Source organism: Gadus chalcogrammus, chromosome 11, assembly GCF_026213295.1.
Source record: "Gadus chalcogrammus isolate NIFS_2021 chromosome 11, NIFS_Gcha_1.0, whole genome shotgun sequence".
Lineage (NCBI taxonomy): Eukaryota > Metazoa > Chordata > Actinopteri > Gadiformes > Gadidae > Gadus > Gadus chalcogrammus.
The window spans coordinates 26,779,765-26,805,199 of NC_079422.1; the positions used below are offsets into that span (position 1 = coordinate 26,779,765).

The 25,435-nt window shown below is 52.6% G+C and overlaps 2 protein-coding genes across 3 annotated transcripts; both read left to right on the forward strand.

The window, feature by feature from the left end:
* The first annotated feature begins 153 nt into the window (after nt 1-153).
* On the forward strand, nt 154-3,497 carry zgc:158398 (uncharacterized protein LOC568894 homolog). Of its 2 annotated transcripts, none has more exons than XM_056601546.1 (8): nt 154-206; nt 315-354; nt 548-740; nt 966-1,209; nt 1,471-1,579; nt 1,680-1,836; nt 2,335-2,478; nt 2,925-3,497. In XM_056601546.1, the coding sequence occupies exons 3-8, from the start codon at nt 582-584 to the stop codon at nt 2,949-2,951; spliced, it is 840 nt and encodes a 279-aa protein (XP_056457521.1). In that variant the 5' UTR covers nt 154-206; nt 315-354; nt 548-581; the 3' UTR covers nt 2,952-3,497. The 2 variants fall into 2 exon arrangements, with proteins under 2 accessions (XP_056457521.1, XP_056457522.1); XM_056601547.1 differs by having other exon boundaries at nt 161-227.
* Nucleotides 3,498-3,535: 38 nt separating this feature from the next.
* On the forward strand, nt 3,536-25,424 carry morc2 (MORC family CW-type zinc finger 2). The gene is given in 29 exon segments (XM_056601540.1): nt 3,536-3,997; nt 4,445-4,660; nt 5,268-5,321; nt 5,410-5,444; nt 5,784-5,852; nt 6,959-7,049; nt 7,579-7,687; nt 8,158-8,317; nt 9,896-10,007; nt 11,005-11,130; nt 11,449-11,528; nt 11,722-11,804; nt 12,209-12,294; nt 13,755-13,895; nt 14,359-14,513; nt 14,712-14,840; nt 15,172-15,277; nt 15,975-16,107; nt 16,368-16,454; nt 18,214-18,380; nt 18,382-18,457; nt 19,000-19,233; nt 19,633-19,731; nt 20,025-20,082; nt 20,795-20,933; nt 21,335-21,502; nt 21,949-22,042; nt 23,236-23,424; nt 24,221-25,424. Coding segments are annotated over 28 exon segments (3,117 nt in total). The 5' UTR covers nt 3,536-3,997; nt 4,445-4,592; the 3' UTR covers nt 24,290-25,424.
* The last annotated feature ends 11 nt before the right edge of the window (nt 25,425-25,435 follow it).

Genomic DNA, 25,435 nt, shown 5'->3' on the forward strand with positions numbered 1-25,435 from the left:
TAAAGGGTCAGAATTTAACTAAAATTGATAATTTATTTGGGTGACTTTTCCTTGCTCGGGGAATAAGCGAACCGTGGTGTCAGCCAATGAGAGGAGGGTCCGTCTCCCGACGCACCATATGGACCAATGAGGGCCGGGGGTGTTCCCTCCTAACGGCGGACAGAAACAGGAAGTGATCCCGGGATACAAAGCAACGTCCTCCGAAAGTTGGTGTCCTTTTGATTTTTGTGCGTTTTTAATTTATTCTAAACCTAAATGTTGGACCTCATATTCCGTAGTATAAAGTAAGCATGCAGCTTCTGTTCCGTGTTTAGGTGGGCGCTAAGGAGACGGTAAAAGAGACCAAGATATGAGGTAACAGATTGTAACGTCTCCTCACTGTCTTCCTCGCTGTTGACTTATTGCAATATTTTCTGAAATTGACCGATTTAAATGGTAGGCTATACAGCCCACCGATAGCATGTGTTTGTTTTATTCTGTGTGTCTACGTGGCTCCATTGGGTTCAGCTCTTGCTTCACTTCCTTGCTTTACTATCTCTGTTTCCAGATAACGCTCGTCCACCTCCTGCTTGGACCCAGTGATGTGTGCCTGCCAGCCGGGGGTGAACCTGAGGGACTATGTCTCTCTTCATCCACCTGAGGTCACCTTCTTCCTCTGCCTTCTGAGTCTGGCCGTCTCCCTCCTCTGCCTCCGTTTCTATGGACAGACTCACACTCTGCCCAACCCTGACATAGCAACGGTAAACACAATGGAAACCGATCACCACACATATCTATCGAGCCCTATCCATCTAGATCACATCTATGTAGCCCTATAGACAAAAAACGACATTTTTAAGTGTGTGGTAAATACATAGGTCCATCTAGCCTATTTAAATGCATCCAAAAGACCAATTAAAGGTTATTATCTTGCGTGTAAATGCATAGGTTCAGCATTTAATCAGCTGACCCTCCGATGCCTCCAGGACTGGAACCGCCTGCTCTCCTCCCTGGCCGAGTTCCAGCTGTGCGCTGACGCCAACAGCAGCGTGGCGGCGGCGGCGGCCTCGTGGACGGCCCCCCCGCCCCCACAGGACCCGACGGAGGCCGGCCCGACGGGGGACACCCTGCTGCACCGCCGGGTGCCCCTGGTGGTGGGGGCTGCCAGCGCCCCCCTGGAGGAGCTGAGCCTCCACACGGAGGTGACGGCCTCTCAGCTCGGCCTCCCAGGTGAGGCTGGACGGGCAGAACGTTAGCAATGGTCGCTATCATCAGCGTCTTACCCTAGCTGTCTCTGTCGTACACGGGGAACGGGTTAACCTAGTGATGGTTAGTGCTTGGCTCTATGAACCTCCTTACTGTACCCACAGAGATATATTGTTGTTTCTCTTTATGCCCTGAATGTAAAATGTAAATCTGTCAGGTTGTGTCTTGGATCCGTAACACACAGTACAGCGTATAGCTCTTATTGACGCTCACTCTCTTCGCCAGGCAATGCCTCTGTGAGTGTGACCGTACACGTGTTGTCAGAGGCTGAAGGAAAGGGTACATACACCTGTCTGACCATCAGCGGGCCAACTCATCTCCTGCCTTTGGACCTGTGAGTTCATACCGTTAAAGTCTTCAGGCCGTTCACACAACCCATAATACCTCACTCATCATCCGGTGAGTTGTGATTTCCGGTGTGTCTGTGGTTCCAGGCTGCCGCCTGAATGTCCGCGGACTGAGAACGTCCCGCCCACCGTCGTCCACCTTGTCACGCTGACCCCCTCGACCGGTCCCCCCCCCGCAGCCCCCCAGAGCTGCTTCAGCTTACAGTCGCACCACGACCCCGCGCTCACCGTCATGCTGACTCAGGTAGGTCGACGGCGTGTGGTCCGTGATATTTAGATATGGTTTGACTTGACTACCGCCCACCACATCTCCCCCCTCCCCCCCCCACACCCCTCTTACGCCCCTTATTGTATTTTGTACGTCATGGCACTTAAAAACAGTACTGAACATTATGTAACATCTTATCCTAGCTATCTTTGTTGTGCACGGGGAATGGGTTAGTGCTTGGCACATGGTTCTAAGAACGTCCTTCCTGTACCGACAGAGATATAGTGTTGTTTCTCTTTCTTCTGACACATGTACTCATTGTAAGTCTCTCTGTGTAGAAGCGTCTGCTAAAGGTCATGTAAACGTACCAGGTGCTCACGGCTCCCTGACCAGTGTTGCCAGATTGGGCCCGATTTCCCGCCCAATATGGAGACCCTGGCTGCAGCACACTGCAGCCAGGGTCTCCATATTGGGCGGGAAATCGGGCCCAATCTGGCAACACTGTCCCTGACTCCCTGTTGCTCCTCTCTGCAGGAGGACCAGGAGGTGGCAGGGCGCCACCTGCTGGAGTCCAGCGGGTGTCTGCTGGGCGTGTGTCTGCTGTTCTGTTTGTACGCCAGCCTGAGGCGCTCGCCTCGACGGCACCCTGGGAACGCAGTGGACCGCCACATCTGTACCGTAAGTTAAGGCCCGTGTTACAGCTGCTGTCGTATGGACCGTAAGTTAAGGCCCGTGTTACACCTGCTGTCATATGGACCGTAAGTTAAGGCCCGTGTTACACCTGCTGTGATATGTACCGTAAGTTAAGGACGGTGTTACACCTGCTGTCAGGCCCTTTTGTAGTTTGGTTGGAGATCTAACTAACCTGTTCTAAAGTTATAATTTTCCAAGATGGTCCAATGGACCGTTGGGGTTTTTCACTCCAAGGGGAACGGATATTTGGAGATTTGGGTCGTACGTTATATAATTCCACTAATATGAAATGATAACGTCATAATAAATGCATTTGTTCATGACGTTAAGGTCTGTAGTGTGCCAGATAAGCTTATCTCTGTCTAATGTCTGGACAGAGTTGGTGTTTTAAAACGTTTTCAGACCACCTGCTCTTCTTCTGTGGTTCACAGCAACCCCTCGTCGATCCAGACCACTGACTTCATATTTATGTCCACTTTCACCTCAAGAAACTCGAGTTCCATCTTTGAACACGAGATGGAAGTCATCTATGGAACTTCATATCCAAATCAACACAGGGCCATTATCTGCCAACTCATGGATTCTCAAGTCGTTAAATTCCAAAGTGCGGCGTCACTCGATTTTGCAATAACCCTGGTTGAAGTTGTAGCACATTGGATGAACTGCTGTTAATATGAACTTTGATCCATCAAGTATTTAAATTATGTTTTTGTTTTGTCTGGGAGTTTTTTTTTTCTAATATCAAATTAATTAAATGGTCTGAATGTTAGATATCTTCATGTTCCTGTGTTTAGGTTTCTGTGGTTTTACTCGCTTTGTATTTCAATAGTTTCCTTCATCAGATCTTCATCTTCCAAGCGGTGGATAAGATGAGCTAAATGTTCATCTGCAGGTCTCGGCTCTTCCCTGGCCTACTCACTGAATGAACTGTGATACTGAATGTGTGTCAGATAATAAAATGACAAACAAAAAAAACACGACCGAATCCGCTGCACAAAATTAATGATCCCACAGCAAGTGTAGACAAATGCAGTATCAAAATGACTTCAAGTATGTTCAAATGTGAAGTTGATTGTCTTTAAAAGGATCCATTGAAGCCCATACCAAGGTATAATTGTATTCCTTCCAAGTTTTCTCACATTGCATTAGCTTTACAGGTTAATGTTAAGTGCTACACACATTATTTTTAGTGACTCCTAAATGGCCCTTCTAGTTGGTTGGAGTGTCGAACCACTGACAAGAACCAACTTTAATGTTGGTGTATCCAGTAACCACGTGGGTCCAGAGGAGGCGGATGGTAAATCTCCCTGCGGTGGAGCTCTCCTCTGCGCATGCCCAGGTCGCTGCTGCTGGGAGTGCGGACCAAAGTATCGAGCGACGGCTGCATTTCGACGGCCTGTTGTCAACGACGCATGTTTTTCGGATTCGAAACGGACGCTACTGGGATTTAATTTCTCGCAGAAGAAACTCGCACACAATCGGCCTCCTTCACAAGATTTCCAAAGTTAGTGAAGCTCATGGAATGTCGCAGGTAGCATGTAGCATGTAGCAGTGTGTAGCCTCCTAGCTAGCTAGCGGTGCACTGGCCCTACGAGGGGGCTGCTGGCTGCATAGGGGGGCATTGAGTTTAGGGGCATAAACATGATGCTATAAACTGTTGTGGTGTTGTTGCATCATCCGCCCCCTACCAGCCCTGCCGAGTGTGTGCTCGGACCGGGGGACTCAAGCAGCAGCCCCACGACATGGTGGTACTGCCGGTGGTGTACACCAAACTGGGGTCCAACGTGACCCTTTAAAAGCTTCACACATTGCTAGAAAGATTGAGTTAAAGTTGTGTTTAAGTGAAGGGAATCTATTTTAGGTGTAGTTTAGGATTTTATTCAACACTTAAGAGTATGCAACAATGTATTGGATGACAGTGTGCTGATAAACCTAACTTGTGTATCTGAAGGATGAGGGCTGGTGATTAGGGCTTCGCGGGGAGGAAGTGACCAGTAGACCGCTGAGGCCCAGGACCCTGACCGCCGTGGGAGCCCAGGACCGGAGCCTGTCGGAGGACCGGATTCCGTTGGAGCCCAGGACCGGAGCCTGCGGGCGCCATGGCCTACCACAGCTACAGCAGCCTCAACAGGGCTCAGCTCACCTTTGAATACCTGCACACAAACTCGTGAGTATTTTAATGAAGAAGCGCCACAGGTTGGTCACTAGTGAGTGATGACCTGTCACTGCAATCTCTTCAAAGTCTGTCTTGTAGGTTGCAGCGAAAACTTGACATTTTAGTTAACTTGCATCAACTTTAATTGTTGTGTTTATATTTTATACATAAATTACATGTATTCCTACTGAACCACACACAGTTTGGTTCAGTGACAAATAATTTGTCACTCAGCCGCAAATAATCGGTCTCAGAGTATGGGTTTGTTTATGTCTCTGTTATTGTGTAATCGATTCTCGACATATGATAATAAATCCAAAGCATTAAAAAGTTTCACATTTGCATACATGTTTAAAATAACTTTCTTTTTCACTGTACTTCCCAGTCAAACATACCTCTAATGTGTGCAAAGTAAAAGTTGTATAGCAGTTTGTAAAACATCAACATGTCATGTTGACATGTTGATTATTAATCTGAACTTCATGTTCAGTAAACAAAATCATTTTAGTCAACACACACAGACAGACGCACCCACACTTGATTTAGAGTTGTATCTCTGAGCTGTGATTGGTTCCAGAGCGGTCTTTGACCGGGCTATCCGTGTCTCCTTGTGTTCCAGGACGACCCACGAGTTCTTGTTCGGCGCGTTGGCCGAACTCGTTGACAACTCCAGGTATGGACCCCGGGTCATGTGATGCTGCAACGTGCGCTAATGCCACATTAAGACCCGCCCTCATCGTGTTTTGTGTTTGTTTTCACAGAGATGCAAACGCTACCCGGATAGACATCTACACAGGTACAAGTCAGAATGCATGAGTTACTCTAACAGGATGTATTCAGCAGACAAATGTATCCACACTGAGAACAATCAGTTCTCAACCAAAAGTGTGGCTGAAAGGTAAAATGCTGCAACATTACATTAAAGAGGATTATCCTAAGGATTCAGGTTTATGTATTCATTTAATTGAATTAGTGGTAGTATGAAAAGTACAGACCACATATCGAAGGGCTTTCTAAATGTCACACAGGAAACACTTCTACACTGTGTGTGTGTGTGTGTGTGTGTGTGTGTGTGTGTGTGTGTGTGTGTGTGTGTGGCTTTAAGACAAAGCCTAACTTCCTTTTTGGCCAACAGAAAACAGACCAGAGCTACGGGGGGGCTACATGCTGTGTTTCCTTGACGATGGCACCGGAATGGACCCCAGTGAGTCAAACCCCCCCCCCATCTCATTCTGGACTTGGTGTAGTCTGGTTTTGCTTTTTTTATTTTTCAACGTGAAATTAATGTAAAAACGAAACAACAAATGTAATCCATCAGCCTGACGCCAATGTAAACTTTAAGGCAACCATCAAAATCTGTCAATTTAGATGTCTCAAACAGTCTGTTTTATTCATGAGGAAACATTGAAATGGGGGCTTTAACAATGTCCGCGATTCACGCCACAAGGTTTATTTTCTGGGCTCCTCCAGAATAGGATGCTAAAGACTAACCTGGCTATTGCCAGGTTAGGTTAACCTGGCTATTGCCAAGCTCAATCATAGATTGAGCTTGTTCTGGGGAAGCTGCTGTCATTTCCTTCAGCACAAGAGGCGTGGTCAATGGGCCTACTGGCTGCTTGCCGTCGCTTCCCTGTCGTCATTGTGTTAAACCAGCCAATAGCGTGACAGGGGGAAAAGCCTGCTTGGTGATTGGCTCCCGCAAAAATGTATCGGATGCAGAAAGAAATGTGTTGCTCTTCTCCAGACTCTTGTGCCGGGCGAACTCAAATCGCCGGCAGAATGGGCGGGGCTACCCAGTGAAAAGACGGTTTATTTTATGGTTGTCTTTTTTGGTTTAATGCACCAATTCCAAGTTCTAGTCAACCCTGTGATACTTTTTTAGCAGTGTTGTTGTGTATAAGCGTTCACAATGAGTGATGTTGGGTATGATATGTGCCACACTCTGTCGCGTTATACCATGCTGCCATGGAGGAGAGCTCTCTGAGTGTGTGTGGTGGTGGCTGGTTCAACCTGTTGTACAACAGCTGTGCAGCCTCACCCCCTCCCCCTCCCCACTATGTTTGATGAGGAAGCAATCATCATTAAAAAAATAATAATGGTTAAATCTTTGGTCAAATGTTTGACTGATTTACTCAATAGCCGTGTAATCAGTGGGTAATAAACCCTGGGTTTATGTCTCAATAACAGCCGTTCGGCTGTACGTTATCCTACATATTGTTTCTATATGTATTCTATGCGTGCAGAGTTTTTATCTCTACAAAGCGGTACTGTGGTGAAGCGTATCGTAACTCGCCCTGCTCTCCCTGTCAGACGAGGCCACCCACGTGATTCAGTTTGGAAAGTCCAGTAAACGCTCGTCTGAGTCCAGCCAGATCGGCCAGTATGGAAATGGACTCAAATCGTAAGTCTGCTCATATTTACACTTACACTGAATGATTTATATACTGTTTATGATGTGTCTTTATGCTCTGTCGATGATGTATATGTGTCTTTATGCTCTGTGGATGATGTGGTTGTGTCTTTATACAAGGTTTAAGATGTATATGTGTCTTTACACACTGTTTATGATACATGTGTCTTTTATATAAGCTTGTAGGTTAGATTTTCCTTTTTCCAAATAAGAGTTGTGACCTGTTGATGGTGGATCTGTGACCTGTTTATGGTGGATATGTGTCCTGTTTATGGTGGATATGTGACCTGTTGATGGTGGATATGTGACCTGTTGATGGTGGATATGTGACCTGTTGATGGTGGATATGTGACCTGTTGATGGTGGATATGTGACCTGTTAATGGTGGATCTGTGTCCTGTTGATGGTGGATCTGTGTCCTGTTGATGGTGGATATGTGACCTGTTTATGGTGGATATGTGTCCTGTTAATGTATTTTCTATATTCCGAGACGTTGACCGTCCCCTGTCTGTCTGCTCAGTGGCTCCATGCGGATCGGGAAGGACTTCATCTTGTTCACCAAGAAGGAGAACACGCTGTCCTGCCTCTTCCTGTCCAGGACCTTCCACGAGGAGGAGGGGCTAGACGAGGTCAGGGTCGGGGTCACGGTCGGGTCAGGGTCGGGGTCAGGGGTCACGGTTGAATGGCCTGCTGCACTCGGGGCTTAGGAGGTGGTTTTCCGTTGCTCTCCTCGTCCCATGACAGAAGTTGGGCCCGGCTGGAGAAATGGGTCTTTTATTTTTCTAATCATTTAACTTTGTGCTTTTTATGGAATCATTTGTTCTTGAGTAAATAACATCCTGTAGAGAAAATGAAATATAAAGGAAAGCTAAATAGGTTGGCATTACGTTTTAATAATGGCACATATTCCATGAGCACACGTTCTTCATTAAACGTCCTCCGGTGGAGTCGTCTGAATGTATCGGACTGACCAACCCTCGCCGTGAGTACGTACGTGGCGGGGAGCGCGGGAGGACGGTTCAGACGGAGCCAGACTATGGGATCATTAGAGCCAGCAGCAACGCTACCGCTGCGCTGACGTTCAGCCCTCCGTTCCCAGGTCATCGTCCCGCTGCCCACCTGGGACCTGACCACCAAGCAGCCCCTGACCTCCGACCCCGAGAAGTACGCCATCGAGACGGAGCTCATCTACAAGTACTCCCCCTTCAAGAACCAGCAGCAGCTCATGGAGCAGTTCGCCAAGATCGACAGCAGCAGTGGTGAGTCCTCTCTCTGGTGGGGAGGGAGTCCTCTCTCTCTAGTGGGGAGGGAGTCCTCTCTCTCTGGTGGGGAGGGAGTCCTCTCTCTCTAGTGGGGAGGGAGTCCTCTCTCTCTAGTGGGGAGGGAGTCCTCTCTCTAGTGGGGAGGGAGTCCTCTCTCTCTAGTGGGGGAGGGAGTCCTCTCTCTCTAGTGGGGGAGGGAGTCCTCTCTCTCTAGTGGGGGAGGGAGTCCTCTCTCTCTAGTGGGGAGGGAGTCCTCTCTCTCTAGTGGGGAGGGAGTCCTCTCTCTCTAGTGGGGAGGGAGTCCTCTCTCTGGTGGGGAGGGAGTCCTCTCTCTCTAGTGGGGAGGGAGTCCTCTCTCTCTAGTGGGGAGGGAGTCCTCTCTCTAGTGGGGAGGGAGTCCTCTCTCTGGTGGGGAGGGAGTCCTCTCTCTCTAGTGGGGAGGGAGTCCTCTCTCTCTAGTGGGGAGAGAGTCCTCTCTCTCTGGTGGGGAGGGAGTCCTCTCTCTAGTGGGGAGGGAGTCCTCTCTCTCTGGTGGGGAGGGAGTCCTCTCTCTCTAGTGGGGAGAGAGTCCTCTCTCTCTGGTGGGGAGAGAGTCCTCTCTCTAGTGGGGAGGGAGTCCTCTCTCTGGTGGGGAGAGAGTCCTCTCTCTCTGGTGGGGAGGGAGTCCTCTCTCTAGTGGGGAGGGAGTCCTCTCTCTAGTGGGGAGGGAGTCCTCTCTAGTGGGGAGGGAGTCCTCTCTCTCTAGTGGGGAGGGAGTCCTCTCTCTCTAGTGGGGAGGGAGTCCTCTCTCTCTAGTGGGGAGGGAGTCCTCTCTCTCTAGTGGGGAGGGAGTCCTCTCTCTCTGGTGGGGAGGGAGTCCTCTCTCTAGTGGGGAGGGAGTCCTCTCTCTAGTGGGGGAGGGAGTCCTCTCTCTAGTGGGGGAGGGAGTCCTCTCTCTCTAGTGGGGAGGGAGTCCTCTCTCTCTAGTGGGGAGGGAGTCCTCTCTCTCTGGTGGGGAGGGAGTCCTCTCTACTAGCGGTTTAGCTGATGTTTAGCACTGAGCCCTCCTTGAGTCACAGATAAGCCCCGTGTCTCTTAGCTCTAGGGCGGCATGTGGTTTAGAGGGGGGAGCGGTTGGCTGGGGACCGGGAGGTTGCTAGTTTGACCCCCGGCGCGTCGAGGTGTCCCAAAGCAAGACAGAGTGCTCCTGACGCGCTGGCTGTCGCCTTGCATGGCTGTCGCCTTGCATGGCTGTCGCCTTGCATGGCTGTCTCCGCTGTGATCGTGTGTCTGAAGGGTTGAATGTTGGGCAGTATTGTGAAGTGCTTTGAGTGGCTAATGGTTAGAAAAGTAAAGGCAGTCCATTCACCATATTCCATCTATTCGGCAATTAGTTTAAGGTCATCACTGATTTTCTAACGACACACACTTACTCACCTTACGTAGTTCATTCTTCTCCGTTATGTCGGCCATTAATCACCGAATGACCTCCTAATGATCTCTGGGAAGGTGTGTTCCTGTAGCTCTAGGGGTGCTGCTTGCCCCCTGGAGGTCAGCGGTTACAGGGGGTGGCCTAACGTGACCCTCTCTGAACAGGCACTCTGGTGATCATCTACAACCTGAAGCTGATGGACACCCGAGAGCCGGAGCTGGACGTGGAGTCGGACCACCAGGACATCCTGATGGCCGCCACGCCTGTGGAGGGCGTGTGAGTGCTCCCCTCGCTGCTCCCCCCGCTCTGAGAGAGAGACACCGCACCCCTCTCCCCCCTCCCCCCTCACAGCTGACCACACCCCTCTCTCCCCCTCCCCCCTCACAGCTGACCACACCCCTCTCTCCCCCCCGCCCGTCTCCCCCCTCACAGCTGACCACGCCCCTCTCCCCCGCCCCTCTCCCCCCTCACAGCTGACCACACCCCTCTCTCCCCCCTCACAGCTGACCACGCCCCTCTCTCCCCCCCGCCCCTCTCTCCCCCCTCACAGCTGACCACGCCCCTCTCTCCCCTGCCCCTCTCCCCCCTCACAGCTGACCACGCCCCTCTCTCCCCCCCGCCCACCTCCCCCCTCACAGCTGACCACGCCCCCCTCCCGCCCGCCCCCCTCCCCCCTCACAGCTCACCACGCCCCTCTCCCCCGCCCCTCTCCCCCCTCACAGCTCACCACGCCCCCCTCCCCCCGCCCCTCTCCCCCCTCACAGCTCACCACGCCCCCCCCCCCTCCCGCCCCGCCCCCCCCCCCCCTCACAGCTCACCACGCCCCCCCCCCTCCCGCCCCTCTCCCCCCTCACAGCTCACCACGCCCCCCTCCCGCCCCGCCCCCCTCCCCCCTCACAGCTCACCACGCCCCCCTCCCGCCCCGCCCCCCTCCCCCCTCACAGCTCACCACGCCCCCCTCCCGCCCCGCCCCTCTCCCCCCTCACAGCTCACCACGCCCCCCCCCCCTCCCGCCCCGCCCCTCTCCCCCCTCACAGCTCACCACGCCCCCCCCCCTCCCGCCCCGCCCCTCTCCCCCCTCACAGCTCACCACGCCCCTCTCCCCCGCCCGTCTCCCCCCTCACAGCTCACCACGCCCCCCTCCCGCCCGCCCCCCTCCCCCCTCACAGCTCACCACGCCCCTCTCCCCCGCCCGTCTCCCCCCTCACAGCTCACCACGCCCCGCCCTCCCGCCCGCCCCGCCATAACTAACGGCTCCTTCCTCCCCCGACAGGAAGCCGGAGAAGCGGTCGTTCCGAGCGTACGCGGCGGTCCTGTACATCGACCCCCGCATGAGGATCTTCATCCAGGGACACAAGGTCCGGACCAAGAGGCTCTCCTGCTGCCTGTACAAACCCCGGTACGCTCAGCCAAGTACCCTGATGGGACCACTTTGCCTCAATGTTTTTATGGATGTATTTAGTTTTAGAATTGATGATTATCAGCACCGGCGGTCTTGAACCAAATTTAAACCCCTTTGAAATCAAGAAATGGTTGTTGGGTCTAGGAAAGGTTTCTGATATCTGATCTCATGTTGCCACTACGACTATCAAAACCATAAAAGCCCTATCCCTGAAGTTGCTCTCGTCTTCACCGAAGGCACTCTGGATAGAAGCGTCTCCTCAATAACGTGTCAATGTCTCGCCTACGACGGGCCCGCCTCTTGTTCCACTAACAGGTCCTACAAGTATTCCTCGACACGCTTCAAGACGCGGGCGGAGCAGGAAGTGAAGAAGGCTGAGCATCTCGCAAAGATCGGTGAGTCACGGCCTGACTCTGACCAACCAAACGCCAGCATGTCATGGCCTTGAGCGAGCCGGACCCCGGATCCTCTCTCCGCCTATTCTCTGTCTTTGTCTTCTTTCTTTTTCTCTTTCCCTTTGTCTCCTCTCTCCTCTCCCCCCCCCCCCCCCCCTTAGTCTGACAGGAGGTTGTTTGTGTTTTCTCCCAGCGGAGGAGAAGGCCCGCGAGGCGGAGAGTAAGCGCTTGGCATTGGAGGCAAAGACCGGAGACGACCTGTCAAAAGAATCCCGGGTAATGAACCACCAGAGAGATCAGTTTTTAGTTACGGCCATTTATTAAGATGAGATGGGTCCTTACTTACCCAAGGCTGGAACCTTGGGATGTCCCAGTAGAAAGTACAGGTCAGACATTGAAGTAAAGGGCTGATTATGTCCCACGTTCCCGCAACGCAACGACCACGCAGACGCCTCCACGCAGCCGTGAACCTTTATTCTTGTGCGTCGGGTTTTGGTAAGCGGACCAATCACAGCCCTCGCTGCTGCGTCGCCTCGACGGAAGGTTTTTGTAAGGCGCACGTCTGGCCCTTGCGTTGAACGCAAGGAGGGTCCACGAGGGCTTAAGGGGTCCGTAACCCCCGTGCGTTGCGTGAACGGGGGAGCATAATCAGCCCTTAAGAATGTCGTCCTCTTCCCCAGACGGTGCTGAGGAAAGCCCAGGACGCGGCCATGATGATGAGGAGGGACGCAGACATGAAGAGGAAGATGCAGGAGAGCAAGCAGAAGTGAGCTCATGAATCCTATTCATCTGAGAAGGAGTTAGTCCTCATCATCGAGCTTTCAAAATAATAGTTGGAGTATTGCAGTATGGATTGAATGGAAGCCGGATGATACAAAAACAGACATTATGAATGCTTTATATATATATATATATATATATATATACACACACACACACACACACACACACACACACACACACACACACACACACACACACACACACACACACACACACACAGTGTTTGGGGGGGGGGGGTAATGCATTACATTTAAAATATCGGTAACTACACTACTTTACTAGACTATAGTAAAGCGCTTTCCTGCGTTACCAGAGCCGCGTTTGCCTGCGTGTAAAGTTCTGATCCGTTGTGGTGCGTGCGTGCGTGCGTGCGTGCGTGCGTGCGTGCGTGCTGCCCGTGTGTCTGCAGCGCCTGCTTGCCTCGGCACGTTGCCATATCTATTTGATTTGAGTGACGTAGCTGCTTGTGCGAAGGAGTGTTGAAGTGTTGGAGCGCAGAAGCAGGTGACACAGAAAGACAGGCTGGTTGCCGGGTTCATTGTAGCAGACATGCTTCCCCTGTCCACTACTGAATCGTCTCGATTTAGATAAAATACTAGATAAAGTACCCGGGATTCGCAAGCCAACATCCGACAGGTAATGGGAAGACATTTTCCCATTACCTGAACAAGTGTCATACCGAAATGGAATCGAAGCTCAAAATAATTTCCGAGTCCTCCCTGGATCATGTGTCCACCACCACAGACATTTGGTCCGCCAACAACAAAAGTTACTTAAGAATGACGGTGCACTGGATAGACAGCATTTCTTTAAAACTTGAGACGGCTGCTCTTGCCTGCCAGAGGGTGAGAGGAAGACAAACTTATGATGTCATAGCTTGCGAAATAGATCAGGTTCATTCGGCCGTTGGACCACATACAGTAACAGCATGTGTCACCGCCGCTTAAGTGCATTTCTGTTTTGCTTGTATGGGATAAAGTGAAATTTTTATATTTTCTTTGACCACTTAATTTTTGTTCTCATGTTTCCCAAAGCCTGTGTTTTTACTGTGTGTTGCTACTGATTGACCTCACAATAGCCTACTTTATCCTGTTTGTGGATGTGAGGCATTTCTTTGTGCAGACAGGGATATTGTTCTTTCATATGATTTTATATGCTATTTTGTATAGATTTATACAATAAACACTAAGTGATGATAGGGCTATGATGTTTGTCCATGTATGACATGATGCTGACAATTTTTATTATAATCTATTATTTTATTATATATTATATTTTTATACAAGTTATGCTGACCATTTTTATATATAGCTAAATGTTGGCTTTTGTTGTCACCGAGATGATTATCAGGCAGTAAGCAGAGCAACGCTCCTCTGAGCGTGAGTCAGCTCCTGAGCGATAAAGCTTTAGCTGACTGAACCCCCCCCCCCCCCCCCCCTGCAGAGCACTGAAGGAGCCAAAGGAGCTGAGCTTCATCTTCGGGGTGAACATCGAGCACCGCGACCTCGACGGCATGTTCGTCTACAACTGCTCCCGGCTCATCAAGATGTACGAGAAGACCGGCCCACAGCTGGAGGGCGGCATGTGAGTGGTGTGACCCCCCCCCGACCTCTGACCTCTGACCCCCCCACCCCCAGACAGGCTGAAGGGGAACCTCTGTGTTCTGCCAGGTACTGATATAAGATGGGACGCTTATTCAGATGTGGGCGGGGCCAGCTGCGGATACTTTATCGTACTTGACCAATGGAGAGGCCGGATTCTCAACACATGATGTCGTTGATTTCGCAGAAACTGACTTAATTTTGCAGACGGCCCTTATCCCCAACATGCACATGAAGCGCTCTCTGGTATCAGAACCCCGCTGACAGCCCCGCTCTGGTCCTCCACCAAACCCAACACGTACAGTACTGTGTGTGTGTGTGTGTGTGTGTGTGTGTGTGTGTGTGTGTGTGTGTGTGTGTGTGTGTGTGTGTGTGTGTGTGTGTGTGTGTGTGTGTGTGTGTGTGTGTGTGTGTGTGTGTGTGTGTGTGTGTGTGTGTGTGTTTAGGGCCTGTGGGGGCGTGGTGGGGGTGGTAGATGTTCCCTACCTGGTGTTGGAGCCCACGCACAACAAGCAGGACTTCGCCGACGCCAAGGAGTACCGCCACCTCCTGAAGTCCATGGGGGAGCACCTCGCCCAGTACTGGAAGGACACCAACATCGGTCAGTTATGGTCCTCTGTTTACTCCCCCACACACACACACACACACACACACACACACACACACACACACACACACACACACACACACACACACACACACACACACACACACACACACACACACACACACAGGCACTGTTTTAAATTCATTGGAGATTGTTGACAAAGATTGAGCCAGTGTGGTTGTACCCTTACAGCTCAGAAGGGCATCGTGAAGTTCTGGGATGAGTTTGGATACCTGTCGGCCAACTGGTCTTCCCCGCCCTCCCCTGAGCAGAGATACAAGAGACGCCGGGCCATGGAGATACCGCTCACCATCCAGTGTGGTAGGGGACACACACACACACACACACACACACACACACACACACACACACACACACACACACACACACACACACACACACACACACACACACACACACACACTGCAGTGTCGTACAAGACCCCCTCTACACTGTACACCAAATGTATGACCCCTCCCGCACACATTGTACCACACAAGGTTGAGATTATTTATTGATTTCTGACCAATCAGAGCATCTCTTCCCTGATAAATCTGAGCAATTAGTTATCCTGTCAATCTCCGAGGTGTGAATGAGACTTGTGTTAATAGTGGGGGCCGTGCTGAGGGTTGTCTCGTCTTGTGTCCTCCAGATAAGTGCTTGAAGTGGAGGACGCTGCCCTTCCAGATGGACGCCGTGGACAAACGCTACCCCGATAGCTGGATGTGTCTGATGAACCCCGACAGCAGCCAGGACAGGTACCAGTCACCCCAACCACCACACCCCTGTACTACATGGCTCACCTGTACTACATGGCTCACCTGTACTACATGGCTCACCTGTACTACATGGCTCACCTGTACTACATGGCTCACCTGTACTACATGGCTCACCTGTACTACATGGCTCACCCGGTGCTCAGCGAGTGGCACCACTTATATTCTCATGGAGTCTTCTGTTCTTAAGAACCTGAAGGTCCCCTTAGTAAGAACCGTTCATCTGTCTCTGTTCTTAAGAACCTGAAGGTCCCCTTAGTAAGAACCGTTCATCTGTCTCTGTTCTTAAGAACCTGAAGGTCCCCTTAGTAAGAACCGTTCTTTAGTCTGTTCCCTATTAACACAGAGTCACTCAGCAGACTCTTCGATCCTCGGCCACCAACCAGTGGACGACAGCCACAGCATCCAATCAAAACGAGACGAGCATTCTATACAAGCTAGTTAACCCCAGTGAAGAGCCGCAGGAACCCCTCCAGCCCAGTGTTTGTAGGGTGTTCAGGGGCGGTGCTGACGGTTACAGGAGATGGCCAGAGGCTGGACCCCTGGAGAACCACGGGTCCAGACCTCTGCAGGATCATCAGTGGACTAGAGAACCCTAGACCTGGGCACTGGATCATCAGCCTGGACTCCTTTATAGTCCTGGTAACAACCTCTTCTTGTGTTCTTCGTCCGGGCGCAGGTGCGACGCTCCAGAGCAGAAACAGAACCTGCCCTGTGGAGTTCTGAAGAAGGACAAGCAGAGCGCAGAAGACAAGCAGAAAGAAATCACAGACAAGATCAGAGCACAGCAGGAGAAACTAGAGGCACTGCAGGTGTGAACCCCCCCCCCCCCCTGTGTGTGTGTGTGTGTGTGTGTGTGTGTGTGTGTGTGTGTGTGTGTGTGTGTGTGTGTGTGTGTGTGTGTGTGTGTGTGTGTGTGTGTGTGTGTGTGTGTGTGTGTGTGTGTGTTATTCAGATGGTTATTCTTTATTTTAAGCTCATGTTTTGTTCTGGTCATGTTGTATTAAAAAGACCAGACCGAATGAATAAGGTAAGTTAGCATCCTGTTAACGAGTCGTCTCTCGCCCCCCAGAAAACCGGCACCATCAAATCATCTGCGGACGTGAAGAGGCTGCCCCTGGACGTCAGCATGAGGCCCAGCGCCCAGGGCTCCGCTCAGGTACGCCTCCTCTCAGGGCTCCGCTCAGGTACGCCTCCTCTCAGGGCTCCGCTCAGGTACGCCTCCTCTCAGGGCTCCGCTCAGGTACGCCTCCTCTCAGGGCTCCCCTCAGGTACGCCTCCTCTCAGGGCTCCCCTCAGGTACGCCTCCTCCTCTCAGGGCTCCCCTCAGGGCTCCCCTCAGGGCTCCCCTCAGGTACGCCTCCTCCTCTCAGGGCTCCCCTCAGGTACGCCTCCTCCTCTCAGGGCTCCCCTCAGGTACGCCTCCTCCCCTCAGGGCTCCTCTCAGGTACGCCTCCTCTCAGGGCTCCGCTCAGGTACGCCTCCTCCCCTCAGGGCTCCTCTCAGGTACGCCTCCTCTCAGGGCTCCCCTCAGGTACGCCTCCTCCTCTCAGGGCTCCCCTCAGGGCTCCCCTCAGGGCTCCCCTCAGGTACGCCTCCTCCCCTCAGGGCTCCCCTCAGGTACGCCTCCTCTCAGGGCTCCCCTCAGGTACGCCTCCTCTCAGGGCTCCCCTCAGGTACGCCTCCTCTCAGGGCTCCCCTCAGGTACGCCTCCTCTCTGGGCTCCCCTCAGGTACGCCTCCTCTCAGGGCTCCATCGCCGTGTGACCACAGAATACATCACATTTAGGGCATTGAGGCGTCGCTTTCATCCAAAGCGGCTTAACAACGGTTCAGCCACGCCTTCACACACCGACGGCGGAGTCGACCAGGCAGGGCGACAGCCAGCTGGTCGGGAGCAGTCAGGGTGAGGCGTCTCGCTCAGGGACACCTCGGCACTCAGCTAGGAGGAGCCGGGGATCGAACCAGCGACCGTCAGGTTACCAGTCAACCCGCTCCACCTCCTGAACTAAGCCGACCCTACAGAACAACAATAAAGACCACCACATCCTAGAGCTAAGGGGGATCAAGTTCATTATTTGGCTTTGCATTCCATGCACTTTTAAGAAATCGGATGTTTAAATGTCTGAAACGATGGGAGGAGTCTGGGATTGGTATCATTGTGGTCGTTACATCCCACTCTGAGCTGTGATCGCTGCCCCTCCAGGCTGAGGGTCCACTCTGAGCTGTGATCGCTGCCCCTCCAGGCTGAGGGTCCACTCTGAGCTGTGATCGCTGCCCCTCCAGGCTGAGGGTGCACTCTGAGCTGTGATCGCTGCCCCTCCAGGCTGAGGGTGCACTCTGAGCTGTGATCGCTGCCCCTCCAGGCTGAGGGTCCACTCTGAGCTGTGATCGCTGCCCCTCCAGGCTGAGGGTCCACTCTGAGCTGTGATCGCTGCCCCTCCAGGCTGAGGGTGCACTCTGAGCTGTGATCGCTGCCCCTCCAGGCTGAGGGTCCACTCTGAGCTGTGATCGCTGCCCCTCCAGGCTGAGGGTCCACTCTGAGCTGTGATCGCTGCCCCTCCAGGCTGAGGGTCCACTCTGAGCTGTGATCGCTGCCCCTCCAGGCTGAGGGTGCTCTGGCTGAAGGGTTCGGTGATAGACAGACTTTAGATGTTATTGTCCTGAGCTACTGATGGACCTGAGTCTGGAACAAAGTGTCCCTGTCATTGTTGAGCTGGTGTGTGTCCCAGCCGCCCCACTGGGGGGGGCTCTATGTGGTTCTGTACTGTGGTTCTGTACTAATGCCCCCCCCCCCCACAAAGCGTTCCTGTCATTGTTGAGCTGGTGTGTGTCCCAGCTGCCCCCCAGCCGCCCCCCTGGGGGGGGCTCTCTGTGGTTCTGTACTAATGCCCCCCCCCCCCCCCCCCCCCCCCCAAGGCCACCCGGTCCTCGGAGAGGTCCACCTCGCGGCCTCGCTCGCCGCCCCTCCCGTCCCACCTCAAGAACGCCCCCAGCGTGCCCCCGCCCCGGGCCACCCCTCCCCGCGCCGCCCGGACCGCCGGCCCCCCACCGCCGCCGCCCCCCCGCGCCCGACCCGCCCAGGGGCCGGGCCACCGGCCGGCCCGCCACGCCCGCCGCCAAAGCCCCCGCCAAAGCAGCCCCGCCCGCACGCAGCACACGGGTAAGTCTGACCAGGTGACCCCACCAGGTGACCCCACCAGGTGACCCCACCAGGTGACCCCACCAGGTGACCCCACCAGGTGACCCCACCAGTAAGACCCCACCAGTAAGACCCCACCAGTAAGACCCCACCAGTAAGACCCCACCAGTAAGACCCCCCCAGTAAGACCCCACCAGTAAGACCCCACCAGTAAGACCCCACCAGTAAGACCCCACCAGTAAGACCCACCAGTAAGACCCACCAGTAAGACCCCACCAGTAAGACCCCACCAGTAAGACCCCACCAGTAAGACCCCACCAGTAAGACCCCACCAGTAAGACCCACCAGTAAGACCCACCAGTAAGACCCCACCAGTAAGACCCCACCAGTAAGACCCCACCAGTAAGACCCACCAGTAAGACCCCACCAGTAAGACCCCACCAGTAAGACCCACCAGTAAGACCCACCAGTAGAGTCCAGTGCTGACACCGTCTCCGTGGTTACTCCCCCAGTCAGCGCTCCCTCAGGGTGATGTTGATCCAAGCGTGTCACTTCCTCCCCAGACGCCAGCCAAAGCCTCACCCACCAAACCAGCAGCCAACCAACGTAAGAGAATCATCGTGCAGGAGGACAGTGAGGAGGAGGAGGAGGAGGAGGAGGAAGAGGAGGAGGCAGAAAGCGATGAGAGCGAAGAGGAACGACCTCAGAACAAGAAGTCCAAGATGGCCGCGGCGCTGGTCCAGAGAGGGAAGGCTGTGGCCAAGCTCCTGCCTCCCAAACGGAGCAAGGCAGCCGAGGTACGACTCCTCCTCGTGTCTAGACGGAAGGTCTCGGAGGTACCGAGAGGTTGACCCTCTGAGCCTTCTGCCCACGGTCCAACACCTGTTACCCACAATGCCTCGCTTTGGTTCAGGACCTTATCTAGCAGTGAGGCACCCTTCAACATATTGAGGTCAGAGAACCAGTCAGTGTGTCTGCTGTAGCTGTAGGTGTGGTCGTGGTCCTGGTTGTTCTTCTGGTTGTAGCTCACACCCTGCTGAGGCCTCGGCTCTGTCCCCTGAACCAGTCGGTGTGTCTGCTGTAGGTGTGGTCGTGGGCCTAGTTGTTCTTCTGGTTGTAGCTCGTACCCTGCTGAGGCCTCGGCGCTGTCCCCAGACCGAGCACTGGATTCAGAAGCCCCTCTGTTGACGTTGCAGGTCCCCACCACCGCCCCGCCTGAGAAGAAGGGAGCGACCACTCCCATTGGCCGCCAAGCCCCCTCCGACGCCCCCGCCCCCAAAACCGACCCGACAAAGGTAGAACCCCCTCCCCCTGTAGACAGACTGATGAGCTTCACCGTTCCTCTGGTTCTCCCTCGGTGGCTGTCCCTCTCTGCTCCCCCTCTCTCCCTCGGTGGCTGTCCCTCTCTGCTCCCCCTCTCTCCCTCTTCTGCATGTCGTCATGGAGTCCTCTTTCTTCCCCTTCTCATGAACTCAGTTAGCTCCTCCCCTTCCTCGTTGACCCGCTAGTCTTCCTCCCCCTCTGTGTCTGCTTGTGAAGAAGACTCTGTCCTTCTGGTGGTTTCTGAAGCGTTCCTCTGTTCCTGCAGGTAGCGGAGGAGGCAGCGGAGCGGGACTCTGACGGGGAGAGTAAAAACCCTCTGAAAGGTGAGCAGCAGCAAGATGGCTGAACTGTTGAAGGGGAGCCGGCCCCCTGGTCAGGTGTTCCTGATATCAGAGAGCACACTCACACATTCACAAACTCAAGTTTCAGCAGAACAGGAGGGGGAACGGGATTTTCCCAATTTGGTAGAAAATACGTAACTTGTCCGTCTTCAACCACATTGTCTGTGGAAGGAGAGATTAAAAACAAGCTCTTTTATGTTAGAAAAAGGTAGACAGTTAATAATAGCAGAGACTGATGAATGGTTCAGGTTCATAAAAACAGACTCATGAACGGTTCTTACTAAGGAGACCAAGTTCTTACGAATATGCTGAACGGTTCTTAAAAGGGGACCTTCAGGTTCTCAATCACAGACTAATGAACGGATCAGGTTCTTAAGAACACACTGAAGAGCGGGTCAGGTTCTTTAGAGCAGAGACTGATGAACGGTTCAGGTTCTTAAGAACACACTGAAGAGCGGGTCAGGTTCTGGAGAGCGGAGACTGATGAACGGTTCAGGTTCTTAAGAACACACTGAAGAGCGGGTCAGGTTCTGGAGAGCAGAGACTGATGAACGCTTCAGGTTCTTAAGAACACACTGAAGAGCGGGTCAGGTTCTGGAGAGCAGAGACTGATGAACGGTTCAGGTTCTTAAGAACACACTGAAGAGCGGGTCAGGTTCTGGAGGGCAGAGACTGATGCTCTGTGTCCCTGCAGACAAGGGCATGCAGGTGGAGGTGCGGGTGAACATGGAGTGGTTCACGGGGAAGGTGGTGGCCGTGGAGGTGAACAAGAAGAGCGTCCGCTGGAAGGTCAAGTTCGACTACGTCCCGAGATCCACGCCCAAAGACCGCTGGTGAGATCCTGCTCCTGGTTCCTGCTCCTGGTGCTGCTCTGGCCCTCAGAGACACACCCACAGAGTTTTAGAGACTACAGAAGAACACAAAGACGATTAAATACGCTTCAGCAGGCGTCCAGGCCACTAGAGGTCATGATGGGACCCATAAATAAGTCGAGCACTACAGAAACCATTGTTCATCAACATAACCTGTGGATGAATGATTACATGTTATACCTGTTATGATCATAATGTGTGTGTGTGTGTGTGTGTGTGTGTGTGTGTGTGTGTGTGTGTGTGTGTGTGTGTGTGTGTGTGTGTGTGTGTGTGTGTGTGTGTGTGTGTGTGTGTGTGTGTGTGTGTGTGTGTGTGTGTGTGTGTGTGCGTGCGTGCGTGCGTGCGTGCGTGCGTGTGTGCAGGGTGTTTAAGGGGGGGGAGGACGTGCGGTTAATGCGGCCGGCGTCGCCCGTCTCCCAGACGCCCGACACCCAGCAGGAGGCGGAGAAGGGCCCCGCCCGCATGGAGCCCGACACCACCCAGCCGGGGACCAGCCGCGAGGTCACCGGCAGCATGGTCTCCATGATGAGGTCAGCATCCGGGGCGTCATGGCAACGCTGGGCTGGGGTTCAGAGAGGGAGAGGAGGGACGGTCCAAGTGATGAGGGCTGTTTTGGTATCCTTGGGCTCTCTCTATCTCTGTCTCCTCTCTGTCGCTTTCTCTGTCGCTCTCTCGCCCTGTCTCTGTGTTCTCTCTGTCTGTCTGTCTGTCTGTCTCCTCTCTCTCTGTCTGTCTCCTCTCTCTCTGTCTGTCTCCTCTCTCTCTGTCTGTCTCCTCTCACTCTGTCTGTCTCCTCTCTCTCTGTCTGTCTCCTCTCTGTCTCTGTGTGTTCACTCTCTCAGTCTCCTCTCTTACTGTCTGTGTCTGTCTGTCTCTCTGACTCCTCTGTCTCCTCTGTCTCTCTCTCTCTGTGTTCACTCTCTCTGTCTCCTCTCTTACTGTCTGTGTCTGTCTGTCTCTCTCTCCCTCTCTGCAGGACGATGTTGCGTTACTTCTTCCCTCCTGATTTCCGGATCCCTAAGGACGATGTGAACGGTATGACGGCGGAGGAGCTTGTGGCGTTCCCTCTGGTGAGCTCCTCCCCCGGCCGCCATCTTGGTTCTCAGGCTAGGCTCTGATCTCAAGGCGGCTGCATGCTTCAGCGTTGGTGTTACGTTGTTGCGCAAAATGTACTCAAAGCAATTCATGCTCCCTTTTAGGTTGCGCGTGTTGCCAAGCAATTTACCGCCAGAACAGTAGGTGGAGTAATATGTGGAGGAAAGTTTTTCGTTGAAGACGACCTCGAGAATGACGTCTTTGTCTGTGGGAGTCGTTGGTTTGTTTATGTGCCAGATCGTGTTCTCCCCATACACAGTGAATGATGGCAACAGACAGAGGAACAGGGGTGATGAAGTTGTTGATCATTGGGGTTGTATAAATGTGCATATCTCTCTACATTTTAAAACGACATAATGTGTTGGCAGCAAAGTTAACTTCACTTCAGGTTAATGCTTTTGTATATGAGCCTGCCGGGTGATACTCCAGACAGGAAGTAGTAACCAGACCAGCAAACCAATCACAGCCTTGCAGGCTGGGCGACTCGCGTAAAAGCTTACGTAAAAAATGACGCAAGTCTAGAAAAATCGCCCGACGCACGCAAGACGTGAGAAGTCGCGCAAGGGGGGCGCAAGGGCGCGCAAGGGCCTCTTGCGCTTGCGCTTACGCTTACGTAACCGAGCATAAACCAGCCTTCAGGACGTCCCCCGGACCACCTGACTAGTCCCCCAGTAGAACTAGGATATGTACCAAGACTGATGGTCAGATTGGGAATTAGTAATGGGATAGTTCATTATTTTTTTGTATTATTTACTCTTATCTAAATGTATCCATTTGTGTACTACTACTACTACTACTACTACCATGACGGCTACTACACTACTGTTCCTACCACTACTCCTGCTATACTACTACTGTTATCACTACTACCGCTACCGTACTTCTACTGCTACTATACTACTGCTGCTACTAACTGCTACCGTTACTACCACTGTTACTACCACTACTACCACTGTTACCACCACTGATAGCACCACTGATAGCACCACTGTTACCACCACTGTTACCACCACTGTTACTACCACTGTTACTACCACTGTTACCACCACTGTTACCACCACTGTTACCACCACTGTTACTACCACTGTTACCACCACTGTTACCACCACTGTTACTACTCTCCGTACTCTAGTGGCCCGGCCCCCCTAACCCCATCCTCTGGTTGCAGAAGGAGTATTTCCAGCAGTACGAGCTGGGCCTGCAGTCGCTGTGTAACTCGTACCAGAGCCGGGCGGACGCCAAAGCCAAGGCCGTGGAGGAGAAGAGCAGCAACGCCGAGACCAAGCTCAAGGAGGCGGACGAGAAGCTGCAGAAGCTGAGGGCCAACATCGTCTCTCTGCTGCAGAAAGTGCAAGAGGTAAAGTCTGGGCTCAGAGGGGAGGGGGGGCACCTCTGGGAGACGGGGGGGAGGAGCCTGAGGGGGGAGGAGCCTGAGGGGGAGGAGCCTGAAGGGGAGGGAGGAGCCTGATGGGGCGGAGCCCCAAGTGGTTGCTGGAAGAATGACAAACAAAACCGTTTATTGGTAGATGGAATCAAAATAAACAAAAATAGTTTAAAACCATTTATACATCCTTATAATGATCTGTATGGATGGATGAATTGTCTTTTTGTAAAACTCACGAACATTAATAGTATAGATGAACTGCAAAATACCAAGAATCCCTTTGAAGCCGAACCATTCTCCCAGTAAAAAGTATGTTTGACCTTTAACCTTGTAGTAGCAGTACCTTTAACAGGAACTAAAACGTAAACTGCTCTCTAACTGATTGTTTAAGGTGAACTAAAACGTAAGCTGCTCTCTAACTGATTGTTTAAGGTGAACTAAAAGGTAAACTGCTCTCAAACTGATTGTTTAAGGTGAACTAAAAGGTAAGCTGCTCTCTAACTGATTGTTTAAGGTGAACTAAAAGGTAAACTGCTCTCTAACTGATTGTTTAAGGTGAACTAAAAGGTAAACTGCTCTCTAACTGATTGTTTAAGGTGAACTAAAAGGTAAACTGCTCTCTAACTGATTGTTTAAGGTGAACTAAAAGGTAAACTGCTCTCTAACTGATTGTTTAAGGTGAACTAAAAGGTAAACTGCTCTCTAACTGATTGTTTAAGGTGAACTAAAAGGTAAACTGCTCTCTAACTGATTCCTCCGCCTCCTCCAGGACATCGACATCAACACAGACGATGAGCTGGACGCCTACATAGAGGACCTGCTCAACAGGGGGGACTGAGGCCACCGCCCCCTAAAGACTCTAGCTTTGGTTCTCCTGGGGGCCCTCAGCCCCCCAGAGAGGGGCCCTCAGCCCCCCAGAGAGGGGCCCTCAGCCCACCAGAGAGGGGCCCTCAGCCCATCAGAGAGGGGCCCTCAGCCCACCAGAGAGGGGCCCTCACCCCCACCAGAGAGGGGCCCTCAGCCCCCCAGAGAGGGGCCCTCATCAGAGATGGGCCCTCAGCCCACCAGAGAGGGGCCCTCACCAGAGAGGGGCCCTCAGCCCACCAGAGAGGGGCCCTCACCAGAGAGGGGCCCTCAGCCCACCAGAGAGGGGCCCTCATCAGAGAGGGGCCCTCAGCCCCCCAGAGAGGGGCCCTCATCAGAGAGGGGCCCTCAGCCCACCAGAGAGGGGCCCTCACCAGAGAGGGGCCCCCAGGACCGTACAAACGTCTGCATCGGCGCTCCTTTCATTTCGCTCGCCGCTCTCCGCCGGTTCTTGATGGTTTCAGCCTCCATGGTTCTTTTTATTTGACTTTCCGTTGTGGGCGGGGTCTGTGCGGTCCTGTGGGGACGTCTCCACGGTAACAGGGGGTTGTGTTCTCCTACTTTTATATCCACATATGTTTGTTAACGTTTGAATCGTTGGCTCCTGCTCGTTGGTTCTGAGAGTTGTCTTGTGTTCAGAGGCTTGGGTTTCAACATTAATCACAATATCTGTTTGATCTTCAACCAATTAAGGATCATCTGACTTGCCAATATCTATATATCTATAAATATATAAAGAGGATCCAGTCTGTAATGAAACACTAAGTTTCCCTCCTTTAAAGTCGTGGTCCTGTGGCCACCTGGAGCACCAGACCTGTACTGGGTTTTATCAGTGTGTCTCTGTCTCCAGGTTGCTCTCTGGGGAACTCTTCTGTTTGCTCACCCTTTCAGTGCCCAAGTTCTTCTCTCAGTCTGATTTTTAAAGTCATGAAAAATGTTTTATTAGGCGCTGCATGTGTTTTCAGTCTTTTTGAAAACTCTTTACATGAAATAATAAACCTGGTTCATCGCCCACATAGCGTTCCTGTCCTTTGTAAACATGTAAATGATTCTTTATAAAAGTTGTATCCCAAATGCTATTCATCATTATTTTTAGTTAGACATCCTTATTCAACCCTAA